Source organism: Epinephelus moara, chromosome 19 (genome assembly GCF_006386435.1).
Source record: "Epinephelus moara isolate mb chromosome 19, YSFRI_EMoa_1.0, whole genome shotgun sequence".
NCBI lineage: Eukaryota > Metazoa > Chordata > Actinopteri > Perciformes > Serranidae > Epinephelus > Epinephelus moara.
The window spans coordinates 35,299,626-35,327,383 of NC_065524.1; the positions used below are offsets into that span (position 1 = coordinate 35,299,626).

Consider the following 27,758-nt stretch of genomic DNA (forward strand, 5'->3'; position numbering starts at 1 on the left):
CAATTAGTTCGAGAAGTGTTTTCNACAAGTACAAAAATCAATACGAACTATTGCAATTTTTTAAAATTGAGACTGCACCCCCCCCCCCCCCCCCTCCCCCCCCCCCCCAAACAATTAGTTCGAGAAGTGTTTTCAGATCACCTTTGAGTCTATAAAGTCAAGATGCGGAAAATTTGGGTGCTGAAATGAAGAATAAGCTGTTCCACATAAAATTAATATTACTGATTGGATAATTTAAACAGTAATATTCTTTCTCTGTTTTATATTATTGCAAATTCAGTATCTTTTGATTTTGAATTGTTAGTTGAAAAAAAAAGAGGCAATTTGAAGTAACTTTTCAGTCATTTTATAAACCAAATGATTCATTAGTTAATTGAAAATATTACTTGCAGCCTTAAAAATGTTTTTATATATAGCTTTAAACAGAAAATTTTAGCATATGCAATCTCAATTCTTCCTGATTTCAGGTGCACTGTAGAACAGAAATTTGCAGTCAAAAGTACCTACATTTAAGACATCTCATGTTTCCTTCCTCCTCCCCCTCTCCACCTCTCCCTCAGTGAGCAGTATTGTGGTGTTATGATGTTAGGTTCCTAAGGCAGTATCACAGTACAGTCCATAGAGAAACAACAGCAGTACAGAATTACACTGGCCTGCCCAGAACCTTACATCCAGCTCAGGTGGGACACTGATGACATCTGGATTTATGTATTTATTTATTTTTTCCAGCCTCTGGTTATTTGATTTATACTTTCCAAAAGTGTATGTTGTTGCCAAGAAAAGTTAAAATTTTAGCTGTTTCCTGTTTTTTAAATATTACTGAACATTCAAAGCAGGAAACAAAGAGGGGGAAAAAAGCTTAAAAAAAAGTTAAAATCTCATTAAAATCTCATCTCCTGTGGCGCCCTGGTAGCTCATCGGGCTAAGGCACGTGCCGAGTTCTTGCGACATCACTGGTTTGAAACCAGCTCATGACCACTGTCGCATGTCATGTTCTTCTCACCTCATTACTATCTATTCACTCCACTGTGGACAACAGAACATTTTGATGCCTGATAAAAAATGCAATGCCATGGTAGCCATTTAGAATTTAGCATTAATTGAACTACAAGTAGCCTCATTTCCTCACATGACTTTAGACTGACTGTAAAATCAAATCTGCCAACAAGCTTGGAGGAGTCAAAATTATTGCTTCAAGGTAGCAAAGTTAGCTACTGAGTGAGCCAGCAAACAGAGTGTTGTGTGTAAAATGTGATTTTCTGAAATCAAAATTTTAGTTATGGTAAAAAGATTTTCTGGGGTAAGACAGGCTAGATCGCAAACTTAATAAGTTAGAGCTCATATATCCAGTGCTTTAACAGCGTGCTAACAGTCATGTCAAACATGCAACAGCTTCGCTCGTAAACACTTTTGATAATCAATTGAAACATTGTCATGCAAAAATGTCAAATATGTGTTGGTTTCAGCTTCTCAAATGTGAAGATTTGCTGTTTTACAGCAATGTAAACTGAGTGTCTTTTGCCAAATGATATTTGCTTTTGTCCAAAACCAAAAGATTTTTGGTGTTGGATAATTGGCTGGAGAAGTCACCTTGCCCTCTGCTAAATAGTGACAAATTTATGTAATTTTATAGACAAAAAGTAGAACATGGAGGCTCATTCACACCTTCAATAACTTGTAGACAGATGTGTAAGAGTAAAATGTCCATAGGTAAGAGAAGAGAATTCCCACACACTGTCCTATTACTTGCAATAAACTCTATTTAAAAACACAATGCTTCTGTATCAGGTAAAGTAAAGGAACACAGAGCATACGTGTTTGGGAATGTACTTTGTTTCTTCACTTTGCATGATGAAAGTCTGAGCGCTTAAGTGTTGCGTATTTAAATAAAGGTAATTGCAAGTAATAGGACAGTGAGTGTACAGGAATTCTCTCCTCAGATAAGACAATAATAAAAACAATTGTTAGTTATAGCTTTGCTAACAGGGCAACAGTCATCTCAAACATTAGTTTACCCAGACAGTGCTGCACATCTCCAATCTTATATTAAAATATAAACATTAAACTCTTGGCATCATATTAAAATCTTCTGTTGAACCACAGTGGAGAGTGAAGTGAACCAAAAAGATGTTTTCTAAAACTAACAGAGCTGCTATTGGACGTGGAGGAGGGCGGAGTCTCCTGCTTCAATGAGGAGGGTCTCCTTTTACAACTTATCGAGGCCTCCAGTAAATTCAGTGGCACAACTCTCAGATATAGGGTTCTGGGCCAGAGCTGGGCCGGGAACCGCCCGGCAATGATGTGGGTTGGTTCTGGCACTGAGGTAGCCAAATTTTTTGATTGGTCTAGCACAAGTAAAACTGGCCAGGGACGGCTCAGACAGCTCCAGTTGTCAATTTTTCTTTATGTTGAGATGAAGGAGGTTCAACTATATACTATGACTATTAGACAGTTACCTATTACTAACAAGTGACAACGACTGGAGCCGCTGGAGCCCCCAGGAGTGCCAGAACCAGCCCAAATGTCTCTGGTTTGGGTGATATTGTAGTGCGTGTGGTCTATAGTACAGTAGCATCAACACAATGGTCCAATAGACAGATCAGATAGAAGATATCATACAGATGGTCCAATACAGTTATAGTACAACATCTATACATCAACTATACATTGTGCGTTTTTTTTTTCTTTGTTATATTTTCAAGGGGTCTCATGGGGTTAGACTTGGTCACCATTACATCACTGCTGTAAGACGGGGTAGGGGTCAAACTAGTGGTGGGCAGAGCCATAGATACATAGAGTTTGATCATTATAGTCTTACAGTAACACCAATGTTAGTGCTGCAATCCTGCTACTTGGCAACTGGTGTGGAGGACCACAGCTAGAGTGCAACTCTGTCAAAATAAAAGTTAAGTGGTGTGGCAGTAATAGAGCAATAAAGTAGGCAAGGTTGTATTTAATAATTTAGAGGTAGTGTTTTGGAGAACGTTCAGCAGCTGGAATCAATTTGGCTGACGCTCATTGTTGTTCCCGATCCGAGCAGACATCCTACAACAGCCAGATCAGGCTATAACTGAATTGATATTGTGTAATCTGAATCAGACATAAGTGTTTTAATTTCTCTGATGTGTAGTGTACTCAAGGGTGCGTCGGTACGCAGTGACATCACTGCTGGGCGTGGTTACAACAGTGCAACAGAGCACTTCTGACCACACCACACAGAAGTGAAGCAGACTTAAAACCAGAGAAACTTCCAACCAGAGGGAAGCAAAAAACTGCTTTTCAACACTCCCCACTAAAGAGTTAGAGAACACCACAAAGAACTGACAAGAGCTTGACTAATTAGTATTACTCAAATGACAAAAAAACCTACCTTTGCTATAAAAAATATGACATCACCTTTATCCAAATCTGACTTTAACAGCAAAACTCTATTGCGCTGTAGACTGAACCTTGATTGGGTTTTGCATGGTTTTCCAATAAACCTTATTACCCTCATATTTTGGCTGTTAGTATTACGAGTATGTCCTTTATATGGCATGTTATGAGTTGTGCTTATAAACACTTTAATCCTACAGCTTTCTAAAAAGCAGCCGTGCAGTCCACTCACATACCCCGTTAGAGAAGAAACAGCCACAGGCTGCCACAGTCCAACCTGACCAAACTTTCTGTCTATCTATGGCTCTAGTTCCAAAACAGGGTTTGGGTAAAAGGGTGTGGGAGTTACAGGTTAAGGGTTTAGGACACTGGGGACTTAAAGGGGTAAAGGGTTTAGGGTCAAAGGACTACAGGGGTTACAATACTAAGGGTTTTAAGGAGTCTGGATAATGAGGTGTTGAAGTTTGGAAATGACAGTCAAGGTTTACAGTGATGAGAGATTTAGCGAGATACTGGATTTGAGAGATTCATGGTTGAGGAGGACAAGGTTAGTATGAGTCTTATGGGTCGGTAATGTTAGGATATGACTGTGGCCTCCGTAACTATAGCAGGGTCTTCTATGTCAGCTTTACTTTGAACCATCCTCAGCTCCAGCTGGGGCGGACTGGGCCTCCGACCAGGACCTGCTAACTCTGAGAGAGAAAGGGGTAGGTAGGTAGGGGGTGGGCATATGGAAACACAAATATGGATTAACATTAATTGTAAGGCTACGTTATGAAACGTTTTCATGTAAAAAACAGTTTGGACACACTGTGTAACTGATGCAAAGCACCCCAAACCAGGCTGAGCCAGTTATCATCCTGAGAGCTGCAGGCCAAACCGATACAACTCAGTTTATAAAAAGAACCTGCAGCAGCAGTTAAAACCTGCAGATAACCTTCTACAGGCTGCTTTGATTTTGACATTTGTGCCACCTGGAATGATAGCTACAGCCGTAGTTTTTCTTTTTTCCAATAAGTCCTTTGCTTTCCTTCCTTATAGGTGGTGCAGGTTGACATGTAAAAAAAAATAAACCTAGTTTCCACCATGCAGTTTAGTTCATTACACATTAGAATGTTTACTTTTGCATTTACGTTGTCAAACGTTGTGGATGATACCAATAAAACCGCTCTGTTCCATCCTGTTTTTCATCACCCCTCTGTTGAGGTACAAACTGATTTGATACTAAAAGGTAGAGCAAGAAACACTGCAGTCCCTTGATTGGTCCAGACAAGGACTCGTTGCACAAACCTGCTATTTTTAAATATCACATTGATTGTGGCAGAGACTCAGAGATAGTGTGTGACAGGGGAAACGTCAGTGTTACACAAACGTAAATGCAATTAGGCTGAATGATATCAGAAATGTACTGGACAAAAATAGATTTCAAGGAGGCTCCATGGAGGAGTGTACAGGATGAAAAATCCTTCTTAATTTACTGATTTATTGATGCCTCCGCCACCATGGCAGGCAGAGGAAATAAAAGTGTGACGGTTAGACTGGAAGCACTCAGAGAAACAGGAATCCTTGATCATTTGTGGTAGATATACTTAAAACGTTTAAAAGAAGTGTTAAATAAAACACATTACATGCGTGTGTCACAGAGTCTGTGTGGATTGCAACATTTGATCATATGGGAGCATATTGGTTTTAAGCATTGAACCAATATCCTTATTATCAAAGCCATCGCAAAAACCCACAATGTTCCTGTATATCTGTGATTTTATCTGTCCATTCTTTATTTTTCATTAACCTCCTACAAATTTATTTTGCTGATGTAAACATTTGGTATCAAATGCATAATAAAAATGCAACAGAAATTTGATTTTAGCTCTCCTTGTTAATCTTGGTTGATGAAAAAACAGCATAGATTTGATAGATTTGAGCCAAGTCAAAGACTTAGGGGTTGATAAAAAGCCCTGCCTCTCTTACCGTGAGCATACGAAATGGTCCTCTGGATGACATGGTGCATCACTGAAAAAGTCTTCTCACAGGCCGTCTGAGGTAGAGAGAGAGTGAAAATAATGATTATGTTTTTTTTACTTGCAAAGTATGCATGTCCTTCTCTTTAGGTCAGAAACCATTAGCATTTTTAATGCTCCAGAGAATGATATAAGACATACATATATGGATCCAGACAAACATATACATCAAATTAAATCAAAATCATATGCCCTGTCATCTGCAATTTTATCTGCTGTTGCATTACCACAGTATAATTCGAACCCTGGCATTTTTGTACCTTTAGGTCATTAGGATAGTGGTGTGTCCACGCTAGCAGCATAGCAGCAAACAAATCCCCAGTTCCTACAAAGACAGCGTCCACTTTGGGAACTTCTATTCGAACTCTCTGTGTCGTCCTGCTGCCATCGGGACGAACTGAATGACACAGCAAACAACACAAAATGTTGGAGGGTTATTTTTAGTTGGCAAGTCTCAAAAATATATATATTCAAACAACTCATATGCACTGTAATTCACAAATGTCACATACCATGGCGCTGGCTGCCCAACGACACGAGGAAGCGGTCTCCCAGTCTGGGGGGCAAATCAGAGGAGGTGATGACCACTGTGTCTGGGCCCATAGCATGGAGAAGGTCCATAACCTACAAACAGTCAGTGAGTGAGATACAAACCGTGAGATAAGAAAAGTCAAACAATGTAAACATGATAATGGGTTATTCTTTTAACAAAGTAACGTACAGAAAGAAAAGAAGGATTATATAGTGAAGGATCTGTTACCTCTACGGCATCTTTCTCTGTGCTGATGTTTTTCCCTGTCAATAATCTGAAACACAAGCAAACACAATGTTGTAGCACTCTAACAGAAACACTGAAAATGAAGTTATTAACAAAAAAACATAGACACTCAAAGGCCAAAAGATGTCTCTTTATTAAAGCGTTGAAACAAGACACCTAATTCCACTCATACTGGTTATCAGAACACACAAGTGCCACAAAGGGCAAAATCCACAGTCAGGTGAGCCTCTAGTATACCAAAAAACCTTCAATCTTATTCTGCAGGCATATAAAAACACCACTAGATGGAGTACCTTGACTGTGAAGCTGAAGAGATAACTGAGACAAGACACAGTTATCTCTTATACTCTGACATAATGTAACTGTTCTTCATTAAATGCAGCCATTTAGTCAGTGCAAGCAAAGAAAAATATGGAAAGCTTCTTATATCTGACTGTTTCTCCATCACTACAATGTGATCTAAAACTTAACAATGGATACTGGTATCTAAATAATTCATACTAGAGACACTGAAATCCACCTTTATTTAAAATTTTCGTTAAGATCCTAAAGATACCTGGCCACTTTATTAGGCACGCCGTGCTTGTTGTGGGTTGGATCCCATTTTGTTGTAGAACTGCTTTAATTCATCGTGGCATAGATTCAACAAGGTGCTGGAAACATTCCTCTGAATTTCTGGTCTATTTCGACATGATAGCATCACACAGTTGCTGCAGATTTCTCAGCTGCACATCCATGATATTAATCTCCCGTTCCACCACATCCCAAAGGTGCTCTATTGGCCAGTCACCAGTCTGAGATGATTTGTACTTTGTGAAATAGTGTGTAACCCTGCTGGAAGTAGCCATCAGAAGATGGGTACACTGTGGTCATAAAGGGATGGACACGGTCAGCTACAATACTCAGGCTGTGGTGTTTAACCTATACTCAGTTGGGAGTAAGAAAATCTCCCCCACACCATTACACCACCAGCAGCAGCCTGAACTGTTGATACAAGGCAGGATGGATCCATGCTTTCATGTTGTTCAGGCCAAATTCTGACCCTACCATCTGAATGTCGCAGCAGAAATCGAGACTCAGCAGACCAGGCAACATTTTTCCAATCTTCTATTGTCCAATATTGGTGAGCCTGTGCCAACAACTGTGTTGTCACACTATGTTAAATGGATGGTAATCCATTGGAGATTACTGTAGATTACTGAATTACTTCCACAATTCAATGATTTTTCCAAAATCTGGAAAACAAGATTTAGAAATTCTATGCCTAATCCAGACTTCCCATAACCTTGGGAACCCTGTAAATTTGAAGCCATAGATAAGATAGTATCTTAACTTTGAACAATTATCTTAAACATGGCTATGTGAGATATATTCCCACAGTAGTGAAAACAATCTACCTCTCAAGCTACGTGGTTTAAAAGGGGAAAACAAGAGAAGAAGGGAGCTATAGTTAGCTGTATTTTCGGTTAATTCTTTCCCAAATGTCTGGAACCACAAAATGAAGGTATTAGATAACATGCATGAGTGGCATTACATAAAGATGGTGTTGCTAATGCTCTGCTACTCACAGTTACTCACTGAGGTGTAGGTGATTTAAACTAAGTAAGTAAGTTTATCTTGAAATGGAAGACCATTACAGACATATCAAGCTAGAGTCACTGGATTTATATCCACACAAATCTGCAAACACTAAAAAAAAAAAAAGACACTTGTACTCACTCAGCCTCAAACTGGTTGGGTGTAATAATGTCAGCAACAGGAACCACCTTGTTCTTATAGACTGGGTAAAGATTCTGAGGAACGTACTGTGGAGCGAGACGCACAGGTTAGAGTCACATAACACAATGAAAATACACAAATAGTGCTCTAAAGGAACACACATTTACGAAAAGACTAAGTTTATTCTCTGATCTTTGTTTTCAAGGTTTTAAATTATGAGCATGAACTGACAGAGTATGATCTTAATCCCAGAAAATGCACATCTGCACAATGTAACACACACACACACAACACACACATACAGACGCAGAGTGAGTCACTGTGTATATGTAGTTCTGTCAGATCACAATAATCCATCTGTCACTGAGAAATGAGCCTTGTAACACCCTCCCCCAAAACACTAACACAATGAAACACACACACACGCACACACCATATATATAGAGATAAAAACAAACACAAATATGAGCACTAAAACCCTCCCACGCACATTAAAGGCACAAGAACCCTTGTTAAACATCTATCTAACAACAACAGACTTTAACACACACAAACAAACACATGCACATACAAGACAGAGAGCATAAAATTGCCACTAATCTCACCATAGATCCATGATCACCAAGGACGGGGTCACATACTGGAAAAATGGCAAAAACACATTCAGAGTCAGACAACCAACACAGACTTACAAGGCTCCATCACCACATTACATAAATACTGCAGTGATAGGAGGCATGAAACTGGATTTGGAGATGTAAACACATCCAAGCCAGCATGCAGAGAGGCTGACAGAAAAAACATAATTCATTTTTAAAGTCTACATTCTCTTTAAAAAAGACGTCCCAAAGGTCCTGTATAGTAAATGACCAACACACTGATGAGTTATGTGTTATTACAACCTGAGCTGTGGTGGAGATAAAAATGGAGAATCTATCTTGAGGGTGGCAACAAAGAAGTTTAGGCATTGATTGGCAAACACTTGCTAATTTACAACTGAAAAGACTTGGAGCAACATAAGCACATATTTTGAGTCATATCCTTAACAAAATCAAAGTTTAAAATTCACCCTCCATATTTTTTTGCTTGTGCACTACCTAGTCGTTAACTTTGCCTTCTTTGTGTTGATGGGTAGGTAGGTAGTGAGTTTACCAGAGCTTTTTTTGCAGAAACAAGACTGTGAGTGTTGAGAGTGAACCAAATCATACAAGTTGCAGGTGAGTCCGTGATAATTCTGTGGGTTTACTACGAGTGACACCTCCTGCACCCTACAGTCAATTGCTCTCTTCTTAATATACAACTATTGATTAGAGCAGCTTTAAATAAAGATAGCAGAAACACAAGGTCCAGTCCTTCAGAATCAAAGGCAAAAAACGTCTCTATCTAGACAAACTCCAGCATCATACAGAAAAAATGGAAGAGATGCTACTTTTTACAGCAAAAGCTGTCTCCCTAGCTGCAGCCAGATATATCTAAAAATATTTCAGCATCAGTGCCAACACGACACCTTAGATTCAGGAATTATAGTTTTCCTATACTTTTCTACAACAACCTTTCCACAGTAACGATCTTCTCAAATGTATGTGTTCATTAGTGTCTTATCACAACTGTGTGGCATCCTTTCTTTTAAATGCAAAAAATATGGCTTAAGTCAGGAAACACTTGATCAAAAACTAAAGTTATATTACGCAGGATTTTCCTAAAAAACTATGGATAGACTCAAAGTATTCCCTCTAAGGGTTATGCATCCGGTGCCATAGTACTTGACAGGTACTGTATGATACTTGTTTTGCAAACAGTTAATGTCTGATCTCATTTCACTGACAACGGATTCCTCTGTAATTTCCACTCTGTTGTGCCCAGGCTGAGTGCGACACAGCCACAGACATGTTCAGAGTGTGAGCTTCTTACTCTTCCTTGACTAGAAAACTCCTGCTCCCTTCTTCTGTCAGTGCTATCCTGTCGCTCTCTCCATTATGAATGTAAAACCAGATCAGGGCAAGCAGGACCAACAAAAAGGTAATTGCGTCTTGCAATGTATGTAACATCACAAATAACAGCGTATAACAATGTAAGAACATGCAAAAGTGTAATTTAACACAGCATTTTCTCTCCACAACAAAAAATACTGCTACTCCGTCAATACAAAGACATTATGCATGTCAGCCTCTGGTTGCTTATTATTTTGACCAGTGGCAGTAGGTCTTCACCATATCCACTAAAACAGTGTCTGCAGGCCAAGCTGCTTGATTTGAGTGAAACTGATTTGTGCAACATGAGATGAAAATCCTCCTGGCTAGATAGAGAAAGAGAGAGGCATCCTGAGAGTTGTCCACAGTGTGAAGTGGATCTTCTCTGAGATTAACGTTAAGCTACATAAAGACTTCTAATGTGTAAAAGTAATGAGTAAATTTGCTAGATTATCACTTTAAAGTTTATAATATTAACTGTTAATTTGATCCTGTTAGGGGATTTTGTTTCATTATCCCACATAATCTTGTGTTTCATCACGGGCCTAAGTTGCTGAATGAGAGTCGTTTTATATTAAAGCTCCACTAATTCTTATTTTTATGACAACAATGGATCGAATGATTTTAAGTTTTGTGAAAGAGGTCACTCTAAGGAACAAACCCAAAGAGATTTATTACCCAGCTAGGCAGATCTATAGATTTTCAGCCTCTTTTAGCTCATAGCAAAATCTACTTTCATCAACCCAGCTGCAGCAGGCAGCTCTTTTCATGCAAAAACTCTAAAAAAAAGCCACCACATGCTACCTGCCAAACACCAAACAGCAGACAGGCACAGTTAGTAATTGGTGAACATGATGGAGCATCTAGCAGCGAATGAGCCAGATGATTAAATGGAGCTTAAAAACTGAATCTGGGTTGTTGGTCAAAAACATCACTTTAAATATCGAAACCTTTGTTACTGGCAAGCCATGCAACCCTTAAAAGTACTGAGAAGCATAAGTATACAGCATTTATAGCAGTGACCTGAGGAAAAAAACATTTGCTGAACATTACGCTCAACAAATTGCTGCTAATGCTCGACACTACTGTACAATATTGTTAGAAAGCTTTTAGACTCTCCACTGTACAAGCAGCTGTGTCATAGCTCCATTGATGCAACAAAAGCTGCACATTAGCCAAACTGCATCAATTAACCTTTAGGTAGCATTACCCTAAAGTTAGCTCAAGGTGGGAGGAATAAACAACAGATGATGCATTTATTTCTTGTGCAACAGTACAGCACATTAAGGCCGTAACTTACAGCTCTCAAACTAAACTCTGTCTTCAGACAAATAATAATGTGTGACTTGTAAGTGCTATTTTGGCTGTGCCTTTATTGGAAAACAGATTTCTAGAATAAAATAAATGAAACCATGTGGTTACTTACCATACACCAGGTTGGGGTTGGCCCTCTTTAGCTCCTGAACAATGTCCACTACCATCTCCAAGAAGGATGTGTCTCTGGTATACCCTGAATACGACATTACAGTGGTCATTATTTTTAAAACTTTTGTACTTTGGGAGGATTACATAACATTAAATTGTCAGTTAAGCAAGATGTAGAGATGTCTAAGGAGTCTTGAGGGAACATTAATGCATGTTATTTAATGAAATTAGACCTTTGCTACTCATAGGGCCGAAGTGTTTCATACTGTAAAGTTTTGGCGAAAATGCATGTGTTTGGGAAGCACTGAGCATAAGACTGGATGAATGAGACTTGGATTATACTGCATATGTAGTGAGAGTTTGTAAACAGATGTTTTTACACAGTTTTGCTGCTGTTATGTGTGAACCCTGTTTACTTTAAATCACGAAGAATGTTTTTTGGATTCTCCATTTAACATGAAGGCATGCAAGAAAAAAGCAAATCTAACAGCAAAACTAAGTTTAGTACTCCAATTACAGCAGTATATAAGTGAAAAATAAAAGTAGGGCATTCACCTGTTAAAACATAGTCATACTGATGTACGTTGTTCAGTTTGATTCCCTCGTAAAGAACGTGGAGCTCGTCTGCTGTCAACACCTGGCCTTTCCAATGAGAATAACCTGCAGAGAGGAGAGGAGTTACTGTGTTTGCCAAACTGCTGACTCTATACCTTTCTAGTGGCACATGAACACAGACAGACACACACACTGTGTATGTGCACATTAACAACCCCTATGGATGCTGACGTACACATCATAACCCTTGTGCTCCAGCATCATGATAAAACATTCAATCTTATACTATTCGGTTATATTCTGTTTGTCTTGGCAGAGTAGGACACTGTCATTTCAGTTGGTGCATTAAATAACAGAAATGTCTGAACATGTTGGTTGTCCTCTGAGGGAAGATTAATATTTACCTACAAGACAACAGCTTATATATGAGGTGACAGTTTTTGACCTCTAGTAGCACTATGGAGCTGTTTTTCTATGAACGGGTCCCTGTTTTGTTTGTCTTGCGATGCGATACACATTCCTGCCAATAGTTTCACACTAATCCAGTGATCTACAGGTGGTGGTAACATGCAGCGATACGCCAAGAAAGACAAGACTACAAGCTTGTAAGCGTGGATGTAAACAATGCAGGATTTAAATTACTATTTAAAAACTTCTTTATGGGGAGGAAAATGCATTTAACATATTTGATAAAGCTCAAGCATAATGTGTTTTGATGAGTAACACTCAATTTAAACATAACTTAAACACAACTCCGTGAAAAATAGTATTTTTATTCTGTTGTATTGCTACTTTTTTTTTTTTTTTTTTCACTTAATTAAAAGGATCTAGATTGATTTGTATATTTGGCTTTTCCACAGATGTTTCTCAGTGGTACAAAAGTAAATTAGTGCACAAACATTCAATCCAAACACCAAAATGGTCCTTTGTTTCGGATAAAGTTACAGAAACTGGAGTTATGACAATTTTCTACCAACATGACTCAAAAGCATCTTATTAGTCCATGTGACTTTTGCCACACACACACACACACACACACACACACATAGAGCAGCAGGTATTAGTGCAGCCTGCAGCCACACTATCTGGTCAGCCAGGGAGGCTGGCGGAGGACGAGGCCACAGACCCCTCGACTAACCAACGTACCTACATTGTGTGTTGAGGGGTGTATTAAGTGTGTGTGTGTGTGTGTGTGTATTTGCATATCTGCATGTGTGCTAAGTGCTGCATGTACCGTTATAGTTGCACACGAATGTGACGAGAATGCTAATGTGAGCTTGCGTTAGTGCACGTCTGCCTGCGTATGACATGTTTGCTGCAGGCTGATGATGTCGCAGCTCCAGGTGAGTCACAGCCAGGTCACGTGGTGGTGGTGGGGGGTTCTGGTTGCTAAGCAACAAGCCGGGAGAAAGCCAAAGGGGCTAAGAAAGAGAGATGAGCAGTCAAAGTGCTGTGTGTGTGTGTGTGTGTATGAGAGAGAGAGAATGAAGGCAGGCCTACAGATAAGAGCTGCTTCTGTCGTCATCATTCGCTGCTGTCGCAATTCACAACGCCTGCTGCTGTTTACTGCTGCGTCCTGTCGCTCTCTGTCCTACTCCCTCCATCTTTCTCTCCATCACCCGCTGTCTGCATCTCTCATTCAGAAATGTCCTGTCTCTCTTTCTCTCTATTAACCTTCTGTGTCCCTCTCGCCAGCCTCCTCTCTCTTCCTCTGAGATGAACATGTCGTCTTCAATATGTCACACCAAATTACATACTCTCCTCAAAGAAATTGCAAATGCTGGATTCCAATACACAAGATCTGATTAAACAAGCACCACAGTCTCAGGCATTTTTATGTTAAGGTCACTGAAAGAAACACGATTTACACTGCAGAGGACAGGATTGTTTCTAACTGAGGAATCTTGACATCGTCCTCAGCTGTATCACCGTCTGCTCTACATGGGGCCATAACAAAAGTAACCATGAAACCTATGATGACAAACGTCATTCTTAGTCTAATTGGTCTTAGATTGAGCGTAGAGCTTACAGAAGTCCCGTCTAGGCTGTGTTTAGCCAGACAAGTGAGCTGTGAGAGAGTACAAAGCCCCCTAATTCATGTCAGTGCTCATCTTTTGCTGCAACACAATCCAATGCCATCTGGCCACACATTCCTGGTGGTTTAGTTTGTGACAGCTGTGGTTTTACGGTTAACTTAGAGATCATGATGACAGAAAGATAAAGTGTTCTTGACTTGTTAAGTTCTGCTTAATATCATATAATTCTGTACAATGTTTTGTAACCTTTAAAGTCTTTAAACTCCTGGATTGTATTTCATCATCTCTTCAGTGACAAAAACAGCATGCCCTTAAAAGGGTGTCTGCAGGTATCAGACACTTAAAGGGACAGTGTGTAGGATTTAGGGGGATTTTGTGGCATCTAGCGGTGAGGATCGCAGATTGCAACCAGATGAAACTTCCCCCAATTAGTAATCCTTGAGTTTCCATTGTTCAGGAGGTTTTTTACTGGGAGCTGAATTATCCGCAGAGGTCTCCTCCTCTTTTACTGGGAGCTGAATTATCCGCAGAGGTCTCCTCCTCTCCAAAACAAATGGACCAGGTGATTTTATAAACTGTAAAGCAGTTTCATTTAAAGAAATAATTTTTTTCCAACGCTCCCATTGCAGAGGGGCTTGTAGTTATGGTGGCCGATGTGAAAACGAAAAAACACAATGTCCCTAGAAATCTAGTGCCAGTGTTTGGTTTGCCTGTTCCAGGCTATTGTAAAAAACTTGGTGGTGCAACATGGCGATATCCGTAAATGGGACCTGCTCCCTATATAAACAGCTCAAAAACACAATGATTCATATTATCAGGTGATTAAACACTAAAGAAAACATATGTATTATATTATATTCTATTTCTACCAATATATCCCCACAAATCCTACACACTGGACCTTTAAATTTAATGCTTTTCAAGACCTTTTCAAGGTAATTTTTCACCAAATTTAAGACAGACTTTTGGACAAATCATCGTTTTCTTATTCAAGCATTGCAGTAAGGTAAGTCAAAGATATGTCCTATGCAGAGGTGTATTTTATGCAGGAATATGATTTCTGTGAATCAACATTTTATCAACAGTAGAGTATTAGGTCCTGTAGGAGGTTTAAAGATTTGTCGAATCAGAAATGTGGACTATCACGCAAAAGACTAATTTTGACAAAAAGAATTTAAAAGATGGATGAAGATTAGATAATGTTTGCAGCAATTAAGATCTCACAAAGTAAAACTTAAGGTTCAAACTTAAGGCTACTGACTTCTAAGGCCTCATATTCATAAAAGTGAATTTAAGACATTTTAAGGCTTTTGAAGGACCAACCAAAGCAGGGCTGTTTTTTATATTAAGTTTCAAGATGCGGTAGGGAAAAAAACAAATGCCAAACTGTCCCTAAACTTTATTTTGGAGAACCACTGACTTCAAAACCATCGAAAATTAATATTCTTTGGAAAATCTTGGGAAAAGCCAATGAGCCTCTTACAAAACAAATCCTCCACTTTCTCAACCGCCCTTATCTGACAACATACAAAGCCAAACCTTCGTAAACGTTGGGACATAAATCACCTACAAATAAAGCAGATCTTGTCCTCACAGAGAATTCTGTTGCAACCTTCAGCAAACGGCAACTTAATCACCAAATAAAAAACCCCAGTAAGTAACAAAATAGAAAGCCCACATAGATTTCTGAGAGGCTCTGCTGCCTTCCAAATGAGACAAGTAGTACTTCACTTGTGGTGCTCAAAGCATAAAACATACAATTGAGACACAGTTTGTCGAAACATGTCCCATTTACCAAGGACCTTAAAGACCTCACTTATAGCCTAACCTGTTTTACTATTTATATGTTCAATTTTTTTAGTTTCCAAAGAAGTCCTGGGATGATCCTGAATAAACTACTCTCTGTTACTGATGGGCTTTTCGACTGATCAATGATGTCTGTAGAGAAACCTGGTCATCATAAATTTTTGTCTGAATCCACATTTCAACACTTCCAAACAGCTCGAATGTAAATCACAGCATTTCATCCATCTGTGTCTGATGCCTCTTCAGACGAGTCCCACGCTCGCCCACACAACAACACTTATCCTACAGTACACCTACAATTATAGCTAACCCTTTGTCTGCGACGTCACAACAGATTACTTTAAACTCAACATGATCCATCTCAACTACAATAAAATAACAAAACCATTGTCTTACCTGGCTGGTTCCAAAGCCTGCTCACGAGTGTAGAAACTAAACTCTATTATCAATAAGATGTTAAACAGCTTGCTGACCTTTTCCAGCTTGAAACTGAACGCAACCGAGTAAGGAGTAATTATATAGAGTTATGATTGCTTGTATTCTCAAACTATATGATGAAAAACTAGACAACCATGACATGAGGGGGGTTGAAGGTCATCCACTCTGTACTACACAATACTGTGGAAAAAATATACAAAAACAGAGCAGCCAGTGGCATTACTAATTAAATACTGTGTTTACAAGAGGTTGGGATGCCTCACATGGCTTAAACTTATGTGCCAGACCCAGTTACAATTATTCTACTGTTTTTCTACATAGTAAACTGTCAAATTTGGTATTCACAAACATAAACAACAAACTGTCTTTGAAGTTTAATAAAATATTTAAGAAAAGGAAAAGGTGCATTTCACTTTTGTCAGTATTTGTCTTAATGCCGGTAGCAGGCAACTGGGTATGGTATCTCTAAATCCAGCCAAAAATAAAAAAATAAAACAGTGTAGTGCAGTTGTGATGGCATCAAATAAACAGATAATTTTGTCATAATGTACTGATTCTGTGTATATTACTATCCACTGTGAAGCAACAAGCAACAGCTGGGCAGATGCGTTTGTTTTCACAGCTGATTCATTCTTCAAGTTCAGTTTGAATGAATAACATGAGCCGAGAGCATCCATCAGTGCAAGACAGGGGAAAGTCACAGCACAGATTACTCATTCATGAGACTAGAAATTAGATCAAAATATTGCGAGTAAATGTGACACCAAGGGATGATGCGGACACATCGTCTGAGCCAATCAGTAACAGGATGCATCATCAGTCCAAGTCTTCTAAATCTGGCTATTACTGTTACAAGTATGCCTTTTTAAAGGTTTAAACCTTGTATCCTTGCCTTTTTTTCCCCAAAGCATTTTGTAATCATGGATTTTGTTAAGTGCTGTGTACAGTAAATAAATCATTTAAATATTCTTAATATCTACATTTGCCCAGGCTTTTCTGTGGCAATATGATAACTAGAATTGCAACTAATGATTTTATTGGTTGTCAATTAATTAGTCAATTATTTTCTTCATTAATCAATTAGTTGTTTGGTCTATAAAATGTCAGAAAATGGTGAAAAATGTTGATCAGTGTTTCCCAAAGCCCAAGATGACATCCTGATCTTGTTTTGTCTACAACCCAAATGTATTCAGTATACTGTCATAGAGGAGTAAAGAAAAATATTAATATTTAAGAGGCTGGAATCTGCAATTTTTAAACTTTTTTTTCCCTTAAGAAATTACTCAAACTCCAACAACCTTAGTGGGCGATTAACACATCTCCATAAAAAGCAACACATTTTAATGGCATAGGTCTTGTTGACACCACATTTTCACAATAATCAACAATAAACACAAGCAGAAGATCCTTCTGTGAGACATAGTTGTGAAGTAAACACACATTTACTGTGGCAGAAAGTGGTGTTAAAGGAACATGCTGTCAAGCAGTGATAGAAAGCAGAACAACAGAGGATGATGCACATTTGTTCTACTCATTTCTGAGTTAAAGGGGTACTTTAGGGATTTAAAATTGGACTTTCATAAAGTCAAACAACTTGTGAGAAACAGACAAAAGATCTAAATTAGTGAAGCAGAAACAAGCAACTCAGCCTTTCATCTATTATTAGATTCTCCCTGTCTGGTAATGGAAGTGCCCACATCCTTTCCTCTGTGTTATAAATTTGTTGTCTCCAACCCAAGCCCAAGACTTAGAGCCTCCAGAAGACTTTTATGCAACTGTTTTCACAGACGATGAGTTTGATGATGAGTTTACTGATCTTCGACATCTTTGCTTCATCAAAATGAACTCACCAGACGTCCCAAGACCAAGAGAGAAAGCCAGTTTAAAATATGAATGGAGTTTGCCCCCTGCAGCTGTTTGAGAGCTGCTCTGGTGTCAGCCAGTGAAGTCACTGACCTCCCCCAAAAACTTGACTCACTCAGTTGTCGGCTCCTCTGCTCTCAACACAGCGACAACCGTCTCTCTAACACTCGCTAAAACCTCATCACGACACCAGGGGCTCTGACTGAGTCATACACACCCACACACTAACCAAAACACAGCACACACTCCACAACCCCACAAAAAATATGCTATTTCATGAGTTTTACCTGTATGGTTGGAGAACTGGACAGAGTTGATGGAGTCCACCTCAAATCCTAAAACCTGGAAACATACGACAGAAAGAGGAAACAGATTAGGTGTCAGGAGAGATTAGGAGTAACAGCTACACTTGCTATAAATTTTATAGCTCAACTGTCTTTTAGGCAGTATACCAGTATGCAAAGGGTATCTGATACTGTAATTCTTGCTGAGCAAAATTTACATCAATGTCTCATATGTTTGGTCATTAAACCTACGATAACTGATGTTTTGGCTAGTTATGGGCAGCACAAACACAACACTGACACACCCCCTTTTAAATTAAATAGCACACGCTTGCCTTTGAACACATGCATCACCTGCATTAATCTGGAGTCATGTTTCTGCATGCCCGATGAATCTCAGTTTGATATTAACTCTCTTTCAGCTCTGTTTTTGGGCTCCACCAACTCCTGAGGGAAATATCTGTCCCTTTAGCTGCTACAAGCTCCACTATGTTCACCAGCTAGTCACAGCAACACTTTGAGAGTGGTGAGAGTGAACCAAAACAGTGAAGCTGCAGAACAATGAGCTGACAAACACTATAAAGCCCTGTAGAGTTGAGTTTTCTCCTCTCAAAGCAACAATAGCCATTCCTAAAATATCTTCACAATACATGAACATGTGTTGGAATAAAACTTAGTATATTCAAACATCTTTTCCAGGTCATCACGGTGATAACTGCAGCATGTAACCAGGTATCTGAAACTGTAACTGATGAAAGGGACAAAAACCAAAACGCTACTTGGCTTCATTTAACCCCAGCTGTGACCTGTAAGTGGAGATAAGAACAACATCCTCTCAGTTCAACTTCAGATGAAACCTGCACAGACCTGGAACAGCTACATCAACCGACCCTTGGTGTCGTTTCCTCTCTCTGTCTTTCTTAACAGATTTTTTTTTTAATTACCAGAGCGCGAGAAAGACACATGACCCATCCACGTGCGCCATCAATTGTTATCTGAATGACTTTATTTAATTGGGCTGAAGCAGGAAGCGGCCGAGTGAATGAGTTCTTTGTTCTTTTCAATTGACTGCAACTTTGAGATACAAGAATCTGCTTTCAGAGGGGAGAGGCAGTGAATCACCCCCTTTGACCTTGAGCTTGTCAACGCTCCAGCTACTGCTGTCTGCCTGATGAAAACTTTCTCAAGTGCGGCATATGTTTTCTGAAAAGTGTATTTGTGTCGTCAGTGAGAGACATTTAGGAAACGTGCAAAGCTCTCAGTGGTGTCAGGAATGCAGAATATGACTGCATTACTGATGAAAATACCATATTTAAAAAGACAGAACTGTGAGGGTACACTCCTGGTGGACATACAGAGGTGTGAATGGTGAAACATTTCTTATTCTAACCTTTGTGATTTTCCATTGACATCCAAAGGGAAAATCACATATTTGCAAGAAGCCCAGCAACCCTGTGGCTCTGTGCTCTAGAGAAAACTTCAGTTGAGAAGATGGGAAAGGAAAAGTATTTGTTTCATGTGCTATGTACAAGTTCCCCACTTGATTTTATTGGCTATACTGATGCAGTTCAGGGCTCCATTAAGGTAAATTTAATGGCTGTATTTTATTATGACATGTTATAGGCTGTACAATATATCTTTTGGGTTTTTTGTTGTTTTCTTATTGTCGTTGCAATGTCAGATTGTGCGATAAAAACATCATGAAAGACTGTAATATTTCACTAAGGGATTCTTGAGTTAGTGATGAAAGACAGTATCAGTAGAAAATTGCACTTTACAGGTTCAGTGTCGTTTTTAGGAGGATATATTGGCAGAAATGGAATATAGTATAATCAGTAGTTTTCTTCAGTTTGAAATCACCTGAAAATAAGAATCGTAGTGTTTTCGTTACCTCACATTGAGCCATCTATGTCTATAAAGGAAACAGGTCCTCGTTGACACTGGCTCCAGACAGGGCCATTCGCGTTTTTGTGTCACCACCATAGTTCCCCCCGCATGAGGGCACAGGAACAACACAGATTTTTCTCATGTAAATTTGCTCTATTCAGTGTTTTTTACTGTTTTCAATCACCAGGTCTATTTGTTTAATGATGAGGAAGATACCTCTGCAGATAATTCGGCTCCCAGTAAAAACCTTTTGAGTGTCAAGTTCAAGTTATCAGACAAAGAAGATGAGCACACATTAGCAGGTGCTAGGCTGGTAATTAATCACCGGGTCCGACTGTTTTGGAGTGGAAGAGACCTCTGAGGCTAATTCGGCTCCTGGTAAAAAACTTCTGAACAATGAACACTGAAGGAATTCTAACCAGGAGAAGTTTCAGCTGATTGCAATCTGAAATCCTCACCGCTAGATGCCACTAAATCCCTCTAAATCTTACACACTAGACCTTTCTCAATGGGATCTTCCTGGTTAAATAAAGGTTAAATAAATAAAAAAATAAAAATAAAATGTAACTATCTTATTTTTTTATTGGTGCCATGCCAATAAAAGAATGTCAGAAATAATTTCCTTTCTTTTTTTTTTAATTCGTCAACCAGATTATTGTATTTTAGCAGGCAAGTACACTTTTATATATGTTTAGTTATCACAAGTAATATCGTTACTGCAACACTGAGCGTTATCGGCTATGGCATATTTTTCTATCGCACAGCACTATTATAAATTGACATTCATGAGGAAACATTAGAAATATGTTCAGCAAGATACAACTCAACAGCACAAAAATTACCATAAAATCAAATTACCATCTCTGAATCAGATTCAACTGAACATTATATCCTTGTGAAGGTAGAAATTATTGCGGTATTGTTGTATCTGATTGTACTCACTTGTCTACCTAATGAACTTGCAGCTCAGAACAATGCAACTTTAAATAAACGTAAATACCACTTAAAAAAAATAGTCTCATTATCCACAAAGTCTTCAACTACCTCAACATTGACTTGCAGTTGAATTTTAAATGAATTTTGAGGTGTTGATGCTAGCCTATAGCCTTAAGAATTTGTTTTTATTCGCTGTTCCAGAGCCTTGAATAAAAATGTTTGACTGTTAGATACAGGACCCTTTAACATAGGAGCAACCTGTCAATTACAACATGTTCCTTTGCTTTAACAGGACGCGACATGACTGTTGATGTAAAACTGTGTATTTATGGCGTACTGATGTAAAAGGGGCTAAGAATATGTTATTTAGGTCACATCCTTTCTCGCTCTATTCATAAGCCTCAAGTCAGTGACACAGAGAGACTGTTTACAACGCTGCTGACTGGAAAGCATCGTCAGAGGGTGAGAAGAGGATATTATCCAAATTATAAACATTTTGCCTTTTTTGAGAAAACACTTTCGATAAAGCCCCAGGGGAGAAGCCCTCTCGCAACTGACGAAGAGTTTCTTTAATTAACATGTGTCACAGTGCAGGCTGATCACATCTGAGTCAACACAAACACTATATTTACTGCATCGTGACTTAGCAGGCAGGGTCCCTCAGCTTTGGGTTAGCTCCTGTACCTTCACTGTTAATTTGCACATTGGAAAACAAATGTAAGCCCATATATAGGACATTACATGTTTCACAGTAAGTTCAGGTGTATTTGTACTGCAACCTACAATAAGTTTAGAATGTAAAGTGACAATATAAAATTAGATCAAATGCCTGTCACATGCTACGGCAGCTCAAAATGATAAATCAGAATTACTCATTTTGTTGTACTAACAAACAAAAATTAGACTAAGAGACGACAGCCATGCTAGCAGCTGAGGCTTTTCTTAAGAACAGTGAAGTTTCAAGCTAAATGCTAATGTCAGAAATTCCAGCATAGCGTGTTAGCATGCTAACATTTGCTAAACAGCACTACACACCAAAGTGCAGCTGAGGCTGATGGGAACGTCATTTGTCTTCTTGGTGATCATAAATCGAAGTATTGGACAAACTGACAAAACAATGGCACAAGAGGAAAAGTCAGGGGGTCACCAAAGTTTATACAATTCATCACCTGTGCGTTCTTATACCCACACTACTATAAAGTAGGCTATACCAGAAAAACATTTAGTGTGTCCAAATACATAGTATGTCGAATGCAGTGAGCTAAAAATACCAAGATGTTCTACTACATCTGATCCTATTTTGCAGTAACACATGCAAACTAGCAAAAAAAAAGCTTGTTGAATTCTTCATCTAACAAGATGTGACCAGCAAAGACAGCATTTTTGCTAAATAACTTGAATGATTAATTAATTATTAAGGCAGTTATCTGTTTATTAAGTGAATTAATTATTCCAGTTCTAGCCACAAGAACAACTTTAATTACATTAAGTGGGAAGAGCATTGAGTACAGGATGGTCTCGCTACCAACAATGAAGAATTTCCTCACAGGGCCTCAGTCTCCTCTAAAGGACGTTTCGGGTATTAACATCATTATCTAAAACTGAATGAGCTGCCAGTTACAGTAAATAGGTTGCAAGGCACGTGCTATTTTTTCCACCATGTGTGGATCATAACAGCTATTCCTTACATTTACACATAAAGATTAACTCTAAGGAGAGCAAGGTACTGACATGAACAACAGCAAAGCCCCATGTCAGCAGGTATCTAACCGGCTGAAGTGTCCTTGAGCAAAACACTGCATCCATGCTGCTTTCACGGACACTGAAGCTGTCCCTTTGAGAATAAACAACCTATCATGATGCTAATAAGCTTTTATAGTCTCTCACCAAGAAGACTTCTACATCAACAGCCTGCTCAGTTGTTCTCTTCCGCACCTTTATAAAATGTCTTCGTTTCTTTACCAGGTTCCAGTTGTAATTACATTTAGGAGGAAATCACACTGACTATTAAACTATTTCAAAATAATATTAATTCAATTTAACTCAATACATATATCTAAAAATGCCCAATTTGGTGCCAGAAGACAGCACTTGTCCTGAATTTTATTTCTACGATAGAGCTGAATCTATCCAGTCAAGCTCTAAGGCAGCCTGTCTCCATCTTCAGTGACGTCACTAGGAGGAATCCTGTGGCAGCCAATCAAGGCCCTGCTTCCTCACACCGCCGTCTCCTGCCTGCTGACAGGCCTAAGATTCTCTGTCCTGTCAGCACAGAGAGAGGGATGCCCTACACGCTTGCTGACGACATCATCATCATCATCATCATCATCGTCATCATCATCTTATGCCTAATCTCAACACCAACTGACTCATGGTTGTGACTCTGAGTAGTGAGAGCAGCTCCGTCACTGACCTGTGGACTTTCTGTTTGTTAGTTTACATTTAGAAATACTGTCTTAAGTCCACAAGCATTAGTGCTGGTTCATTCATAAACTGAATGCAATAATCACCAGCCAAATACAGTTAAAACACTGTAAGGTTATACTTATCAACCAAAAGTGTACCTCTCTGACCTGACCTAACTCCACCTGCACATTTACATCATCATCTTTAACATCTAATTTAAGCTAAAACATGGTGCCTGATGGGTTTTTCCTCCCAGATTTGAGAATTTATAAGACCATTTAATGCAAAATAAGTTTAAAAAGAGGCCAATTTGATCTTTGTAACAATTTCAAAGCAGCTTAAAGACATTATGCATGACTGGTTTTATTTCTCACCCGAGGAACAGCACATAAAGCAATCACAACAAGACTCACGATAGTTAAGCTAAATAGTAAAATGTTTTTTCAAGACTATTTATGGTCTTAAATGTAGGTAACATAGATGCATGACTTGCAGGTGAATTTCCTCTTTAAGACTGTATTGACACTGTCTGCATGATCAAACAGGGTAAATGTAACCCTATAAATATTGCAAATATTTAAAGATGTTCTGAAAAATATTTGTACCAGCACATACTGGTTTTAGTATCAATATTTGGTGATTGGTAGTTGATACTTGACACAGCTGCAAAATTGAACTACTAATTTCCCCCTGTACATCAATTAAGTGTTATCTTATACTCACAAAAATGCAAATTGGTTATCAACACATATTGGGGGAGAAACACTGGGTGCTAGTGTCTTTAAAAAGCCAAATGCATCAATTAGTCCTACTCAGTAATGTTGACAGTGAACTTAACTATGACCTACTTTGAATAAGCAGTACACTTAGTACAATGTACTGGCTGACATCAGTGTGTAGTTAAGGCTTTAGTAAGCTGCACTGGTAAACTCTATTTTAACATTAGCCTGGTGCAAATAGGCCTTAATCAGCCGTAGTAGCAAAACATTAGTGGCTGCACTGAACCCGGTGACATGCATGAAAGCCCAGCAGCCATTAGGATAACCACAAAATACATCCTGGGGCGCAGCAGGCTAAAAATAGACTCGGCACTTCTCACAACAAGTGACTGTCTTTCAGGATGGTGGGACATGAACTACATTAGGCCTTGCTAGCCTCACCATCACTACTGACTGCCACGCCGCTGCTGGTGGAATATATGAAACTATAACAACCACCAGCATCGGCCTCATCATCATCATAGCAATTATAGACCCAAAGCAATCACTGTTATCATCCTACTGTCAACATTAGGGACCATAAAGGGAAATGACTATCACTTTCATAGCTGGGAGGTGTTAATAACCTTTGTGTCCTTTCACATATACCAAATAAATGACTTGCTTTGAATGCATTAGCTCTTTTTTGGCTCCTTATTCCAGAAGTTATGCCTTCTTGTAAAGCACTCAGTAAACGCTGCCTTTAGGTGACAGCTTTATCACTACTGTTAATGTTGTCACTAGCACCTATTATTAAGCTAAAGAATGAGACACATGTTGAGCCACTCAAAATCTGTACTCAATGGTTCTCGATGCGAGTGCTTTACAATCCACCGTATTACTCAGGTTAATTAACTGATGCCTGTTACCCACCCTTTTCTTCAGATGACCCTCTGATTAAGGGTGAGAGTCACATAAATGATAATGGTTAAAGAGGCACCCTGATGTGATAAAAAGTAGTCGATATAATACCATAAATTACCAAAGAAAACCAGCATGAAAGCTGAAAATGATAACCAGTTTACTTAACTTCTGTTGGCTACTGTGGTGGACGACTTCAGCTGTCAGCCAGTTTAACGATTATTGAGATTAACCATTAACAAGATGTAAAGAATCAGTGCTTGCTATAGTCACTTGCTGCTTAAGAATGTATAAGATAAGCAGTGATTTAGAGCTACGTTTGAGGTGTCCCAATACACAATACACTCTAAAACGGGATGGTATGAAATCTATATTAAATATTCAGATTCATGATATCTGTAATAATTATTATTTTATATTCCTCAAGGCCTGTATTTCCTTTCGGTATGATGTCACTGGTTGTTGTAACCATTTGCAGACATTTATTTAGAACTGCAATAGGAGTAAATTTAGGTCTGAACAAGATTCAACATTTAGGTAAGTGTATAAATTCTGTTTATCGTCTGGTTCTACTGCTCACAAATACAGGTGATTTAGTGATTCTGCAAATTCAAATTGAAACACAGCCACTGGCCACAATTTATCTGTGTAAACAGAGAGAAAAACATCCCCCTGAGGAGGCAACCTTATTTTCACAAGCACTCCCCTAATCAATACACTAGTTTCAGTGTCACTGAACTTTACAACTGAGAGGTTATCTCTTAAGTGTGTGGTCTTAAGGCCTTTGTAACACACACACAAACAGCAAAATGCACGTGCGAATTGCAATTATCGTAATGAAACACAGTCAAATGTGGCAAAATGCTCCACTTTAAGAAACTAGAATATCTTTTAACGTCTGTGGTAAAAGAAGAACCCTGTGCTATCAGAAAACTTAAAGCAGCAAATGGCTGTATTGATTATTTGTCCATCCTGTAGTATGGAACTTGCAGGTTATCACCGCAGGAGGCTGGATTTGTGTCCATCTAGGTGTTCCCATACACATCATGGCCATTACAACTGTCTGACTGCCTGTCTGTGAGCAAATGATAGCAACCTCAGGCACCAACACTGTGGTGACTGGTTAACAAACCCAAGTTCTGGGGACACATTTCCATCTATCTGTTAAGATTATCATTAGCTAGCTATTTTGCAACGCTGCTGGCTTGTTGGTGTGTACTGCCACAGGCTGAGTGAAAATTGAGACTCAAAAGCTTGCTTGCTCATATAACAGTTATCACCACTCATGCAAGTAGGGGTCATTTGATTAACACCAGGAGGTCCATTATCAGACCCAACTCTGCCACCTCTGGGTTTAACAACATCGAGGGTGCTCTACAGTCAGACATGTATCATTAATACATGCAACACGTACGGTTTCTCTAATGGGCGATAAAACCCAACATAAAAACACCTTGCTCCATTATCGGACACCCTCCCAATGACAGGTCGTGCCACATTTTCCCGTCAGATAAACCGTCCTTTATTCATTTACCAAATAACCAAGAAAACATAAGCTGCCATTATATTTTCCATTTTTCACATCCTTCAGTGAAACGATTTAAGGGCTGGATAAATGAGGGGAACAAATTGTCTCGGGTAATTTGCACGACACCTGTCGTCACGTTTATTGCTTGACATCTTAATGACAATATTGTTATTTTGGGCTTTTCACAGCACATTTAGCACTACCATCGTTTATGGCCTTTTACACTATAAAATGAAGAGGGAAATACAACTAAGCACACATTATCAACCAGCGACGGATTCGGCGGTTGACCGATTTCTGTACGAACTTTGAATGATGTAATTAGCGTGTATCATTACAAAAACGGTATCTACATCTGTCGGTTTACTGCTGATTGAAAGTCGCAGTGCAATTTTGTGGGCAAGCGTTGACAGACAGGGTCGTGTCCGATAACGGGTGTACCGTCGCCCGCTGTCCGATAATGGATGCATGTGAATTGTATTTACCTGTAATGGGAAAGAGGCGCTCTTGTTGCCCACATATCCCCGGACTACATGGCTCTGTATGGACAGAACACGGCACTCCATGGCGGCTCCCGGTCAGCCGAGGAGGGATGCAGATAATCCGTTACCTCAACGACAGTCACGTCTACACATAACAGTACGGGAAACAAACTAAACTGTAAAACACAACGCCGCCCGTTTGAAAGAAGCAATGTTAGCTAGCTAGCTAACCAGCTGTGTGGCACACGCAGGATGGCGGTGTGTGTGAGCGCGTGTGGTGGTTGGTTGTAGCGGGTGATGTGCAGTGAGTGTGTGATGAAGGGGAAGAGAGAGAGAGAGAGAGAGAGAGAGAGAGAGAGGGGGGGGGGGGGGTGGGGGGGGCGTGCGGCCCCACACACAGACACGCGCGGACAAACAATAAATAGCAGTTTAGCAGCGACCGTTGGTGCTGTCGTTACTGTGAAGCTAAATGAGCATCCCAAAAAAAGTGTGTGACGAGCTGACCAGGCAACAGAGGGGGTCGCGTGCGGCTGTGCTTTACACTGAAGGACAAAACACACACATACACGCAAACGCGCGCGCATGCACGCTGGTATTCTATGCAGGCAATCTGAGTGACCGCCTAATGTG

At 39.4% G+C, this 27,758-nt stretch overlaps 1 protein-coding gene across 1 annotated transcript; it reads right to left on the reverse strand.

Moving 5' to 3' along the window:
• Window positions 1-125: 125 nt before the first annotated feature.
• On the reverse strand, window positions 126-27,435 carry LOC126407241 (pyridoxal kinase-like). The gene is made up of 11 exons (XM_050071983.1): window positions 27,132-27,435; window positions 18,274-18,328; window positions 11,844-11,948; window positions 11,290-11,373; window positions 8,499-8,533; window positions 7,894-7,979; window positions 6,157-6,202; window positions 5,909-6,020; window positions 5,657-5,793; window positions 5,347-5,413; window positions 126-4,067 (listed from the first exon to the last, which is right to left on the reverse strand). The coding sequence occupies exons 1-11, from the start codon at window positions 27,210-27,212 to the stop codon at window positions 3,952-3,954; spliced, it is 924 nt and encodes a 307-aa protein (XP_049927940.1). The 5' UTR covers window positions 27,213-27,435; the 3' UTR covers window positions 126-3,951.
• Window positions 27,436-27,758: the final 323 nt, after the last annotated feature.

Bases quoted from the DNA above. Each gene is read 5' to 3' on its own strand.
- LOC126407241 (XM_050071983.1), bottom strand. From the start codon at position 27,212: ATGGAGTGCCGTGTTCTGTCCATACAGAGCCATGTAGTCCGGGGATAT. The intron at 11,374-11,843 runs GTGAATGCCCTA...TGTCGTATTCAG, and splicing joins GTATGACTATGTTTTAACAG to GGTATACCAGAGACACATCC. The intron at 5,794-5,908 runs GTATGTGACATT...TGTGTCATTCAG, and splicing joins GTTGGGCAGCCAGCGCCATG to TTCGTCCCGATGGCAGCAGG.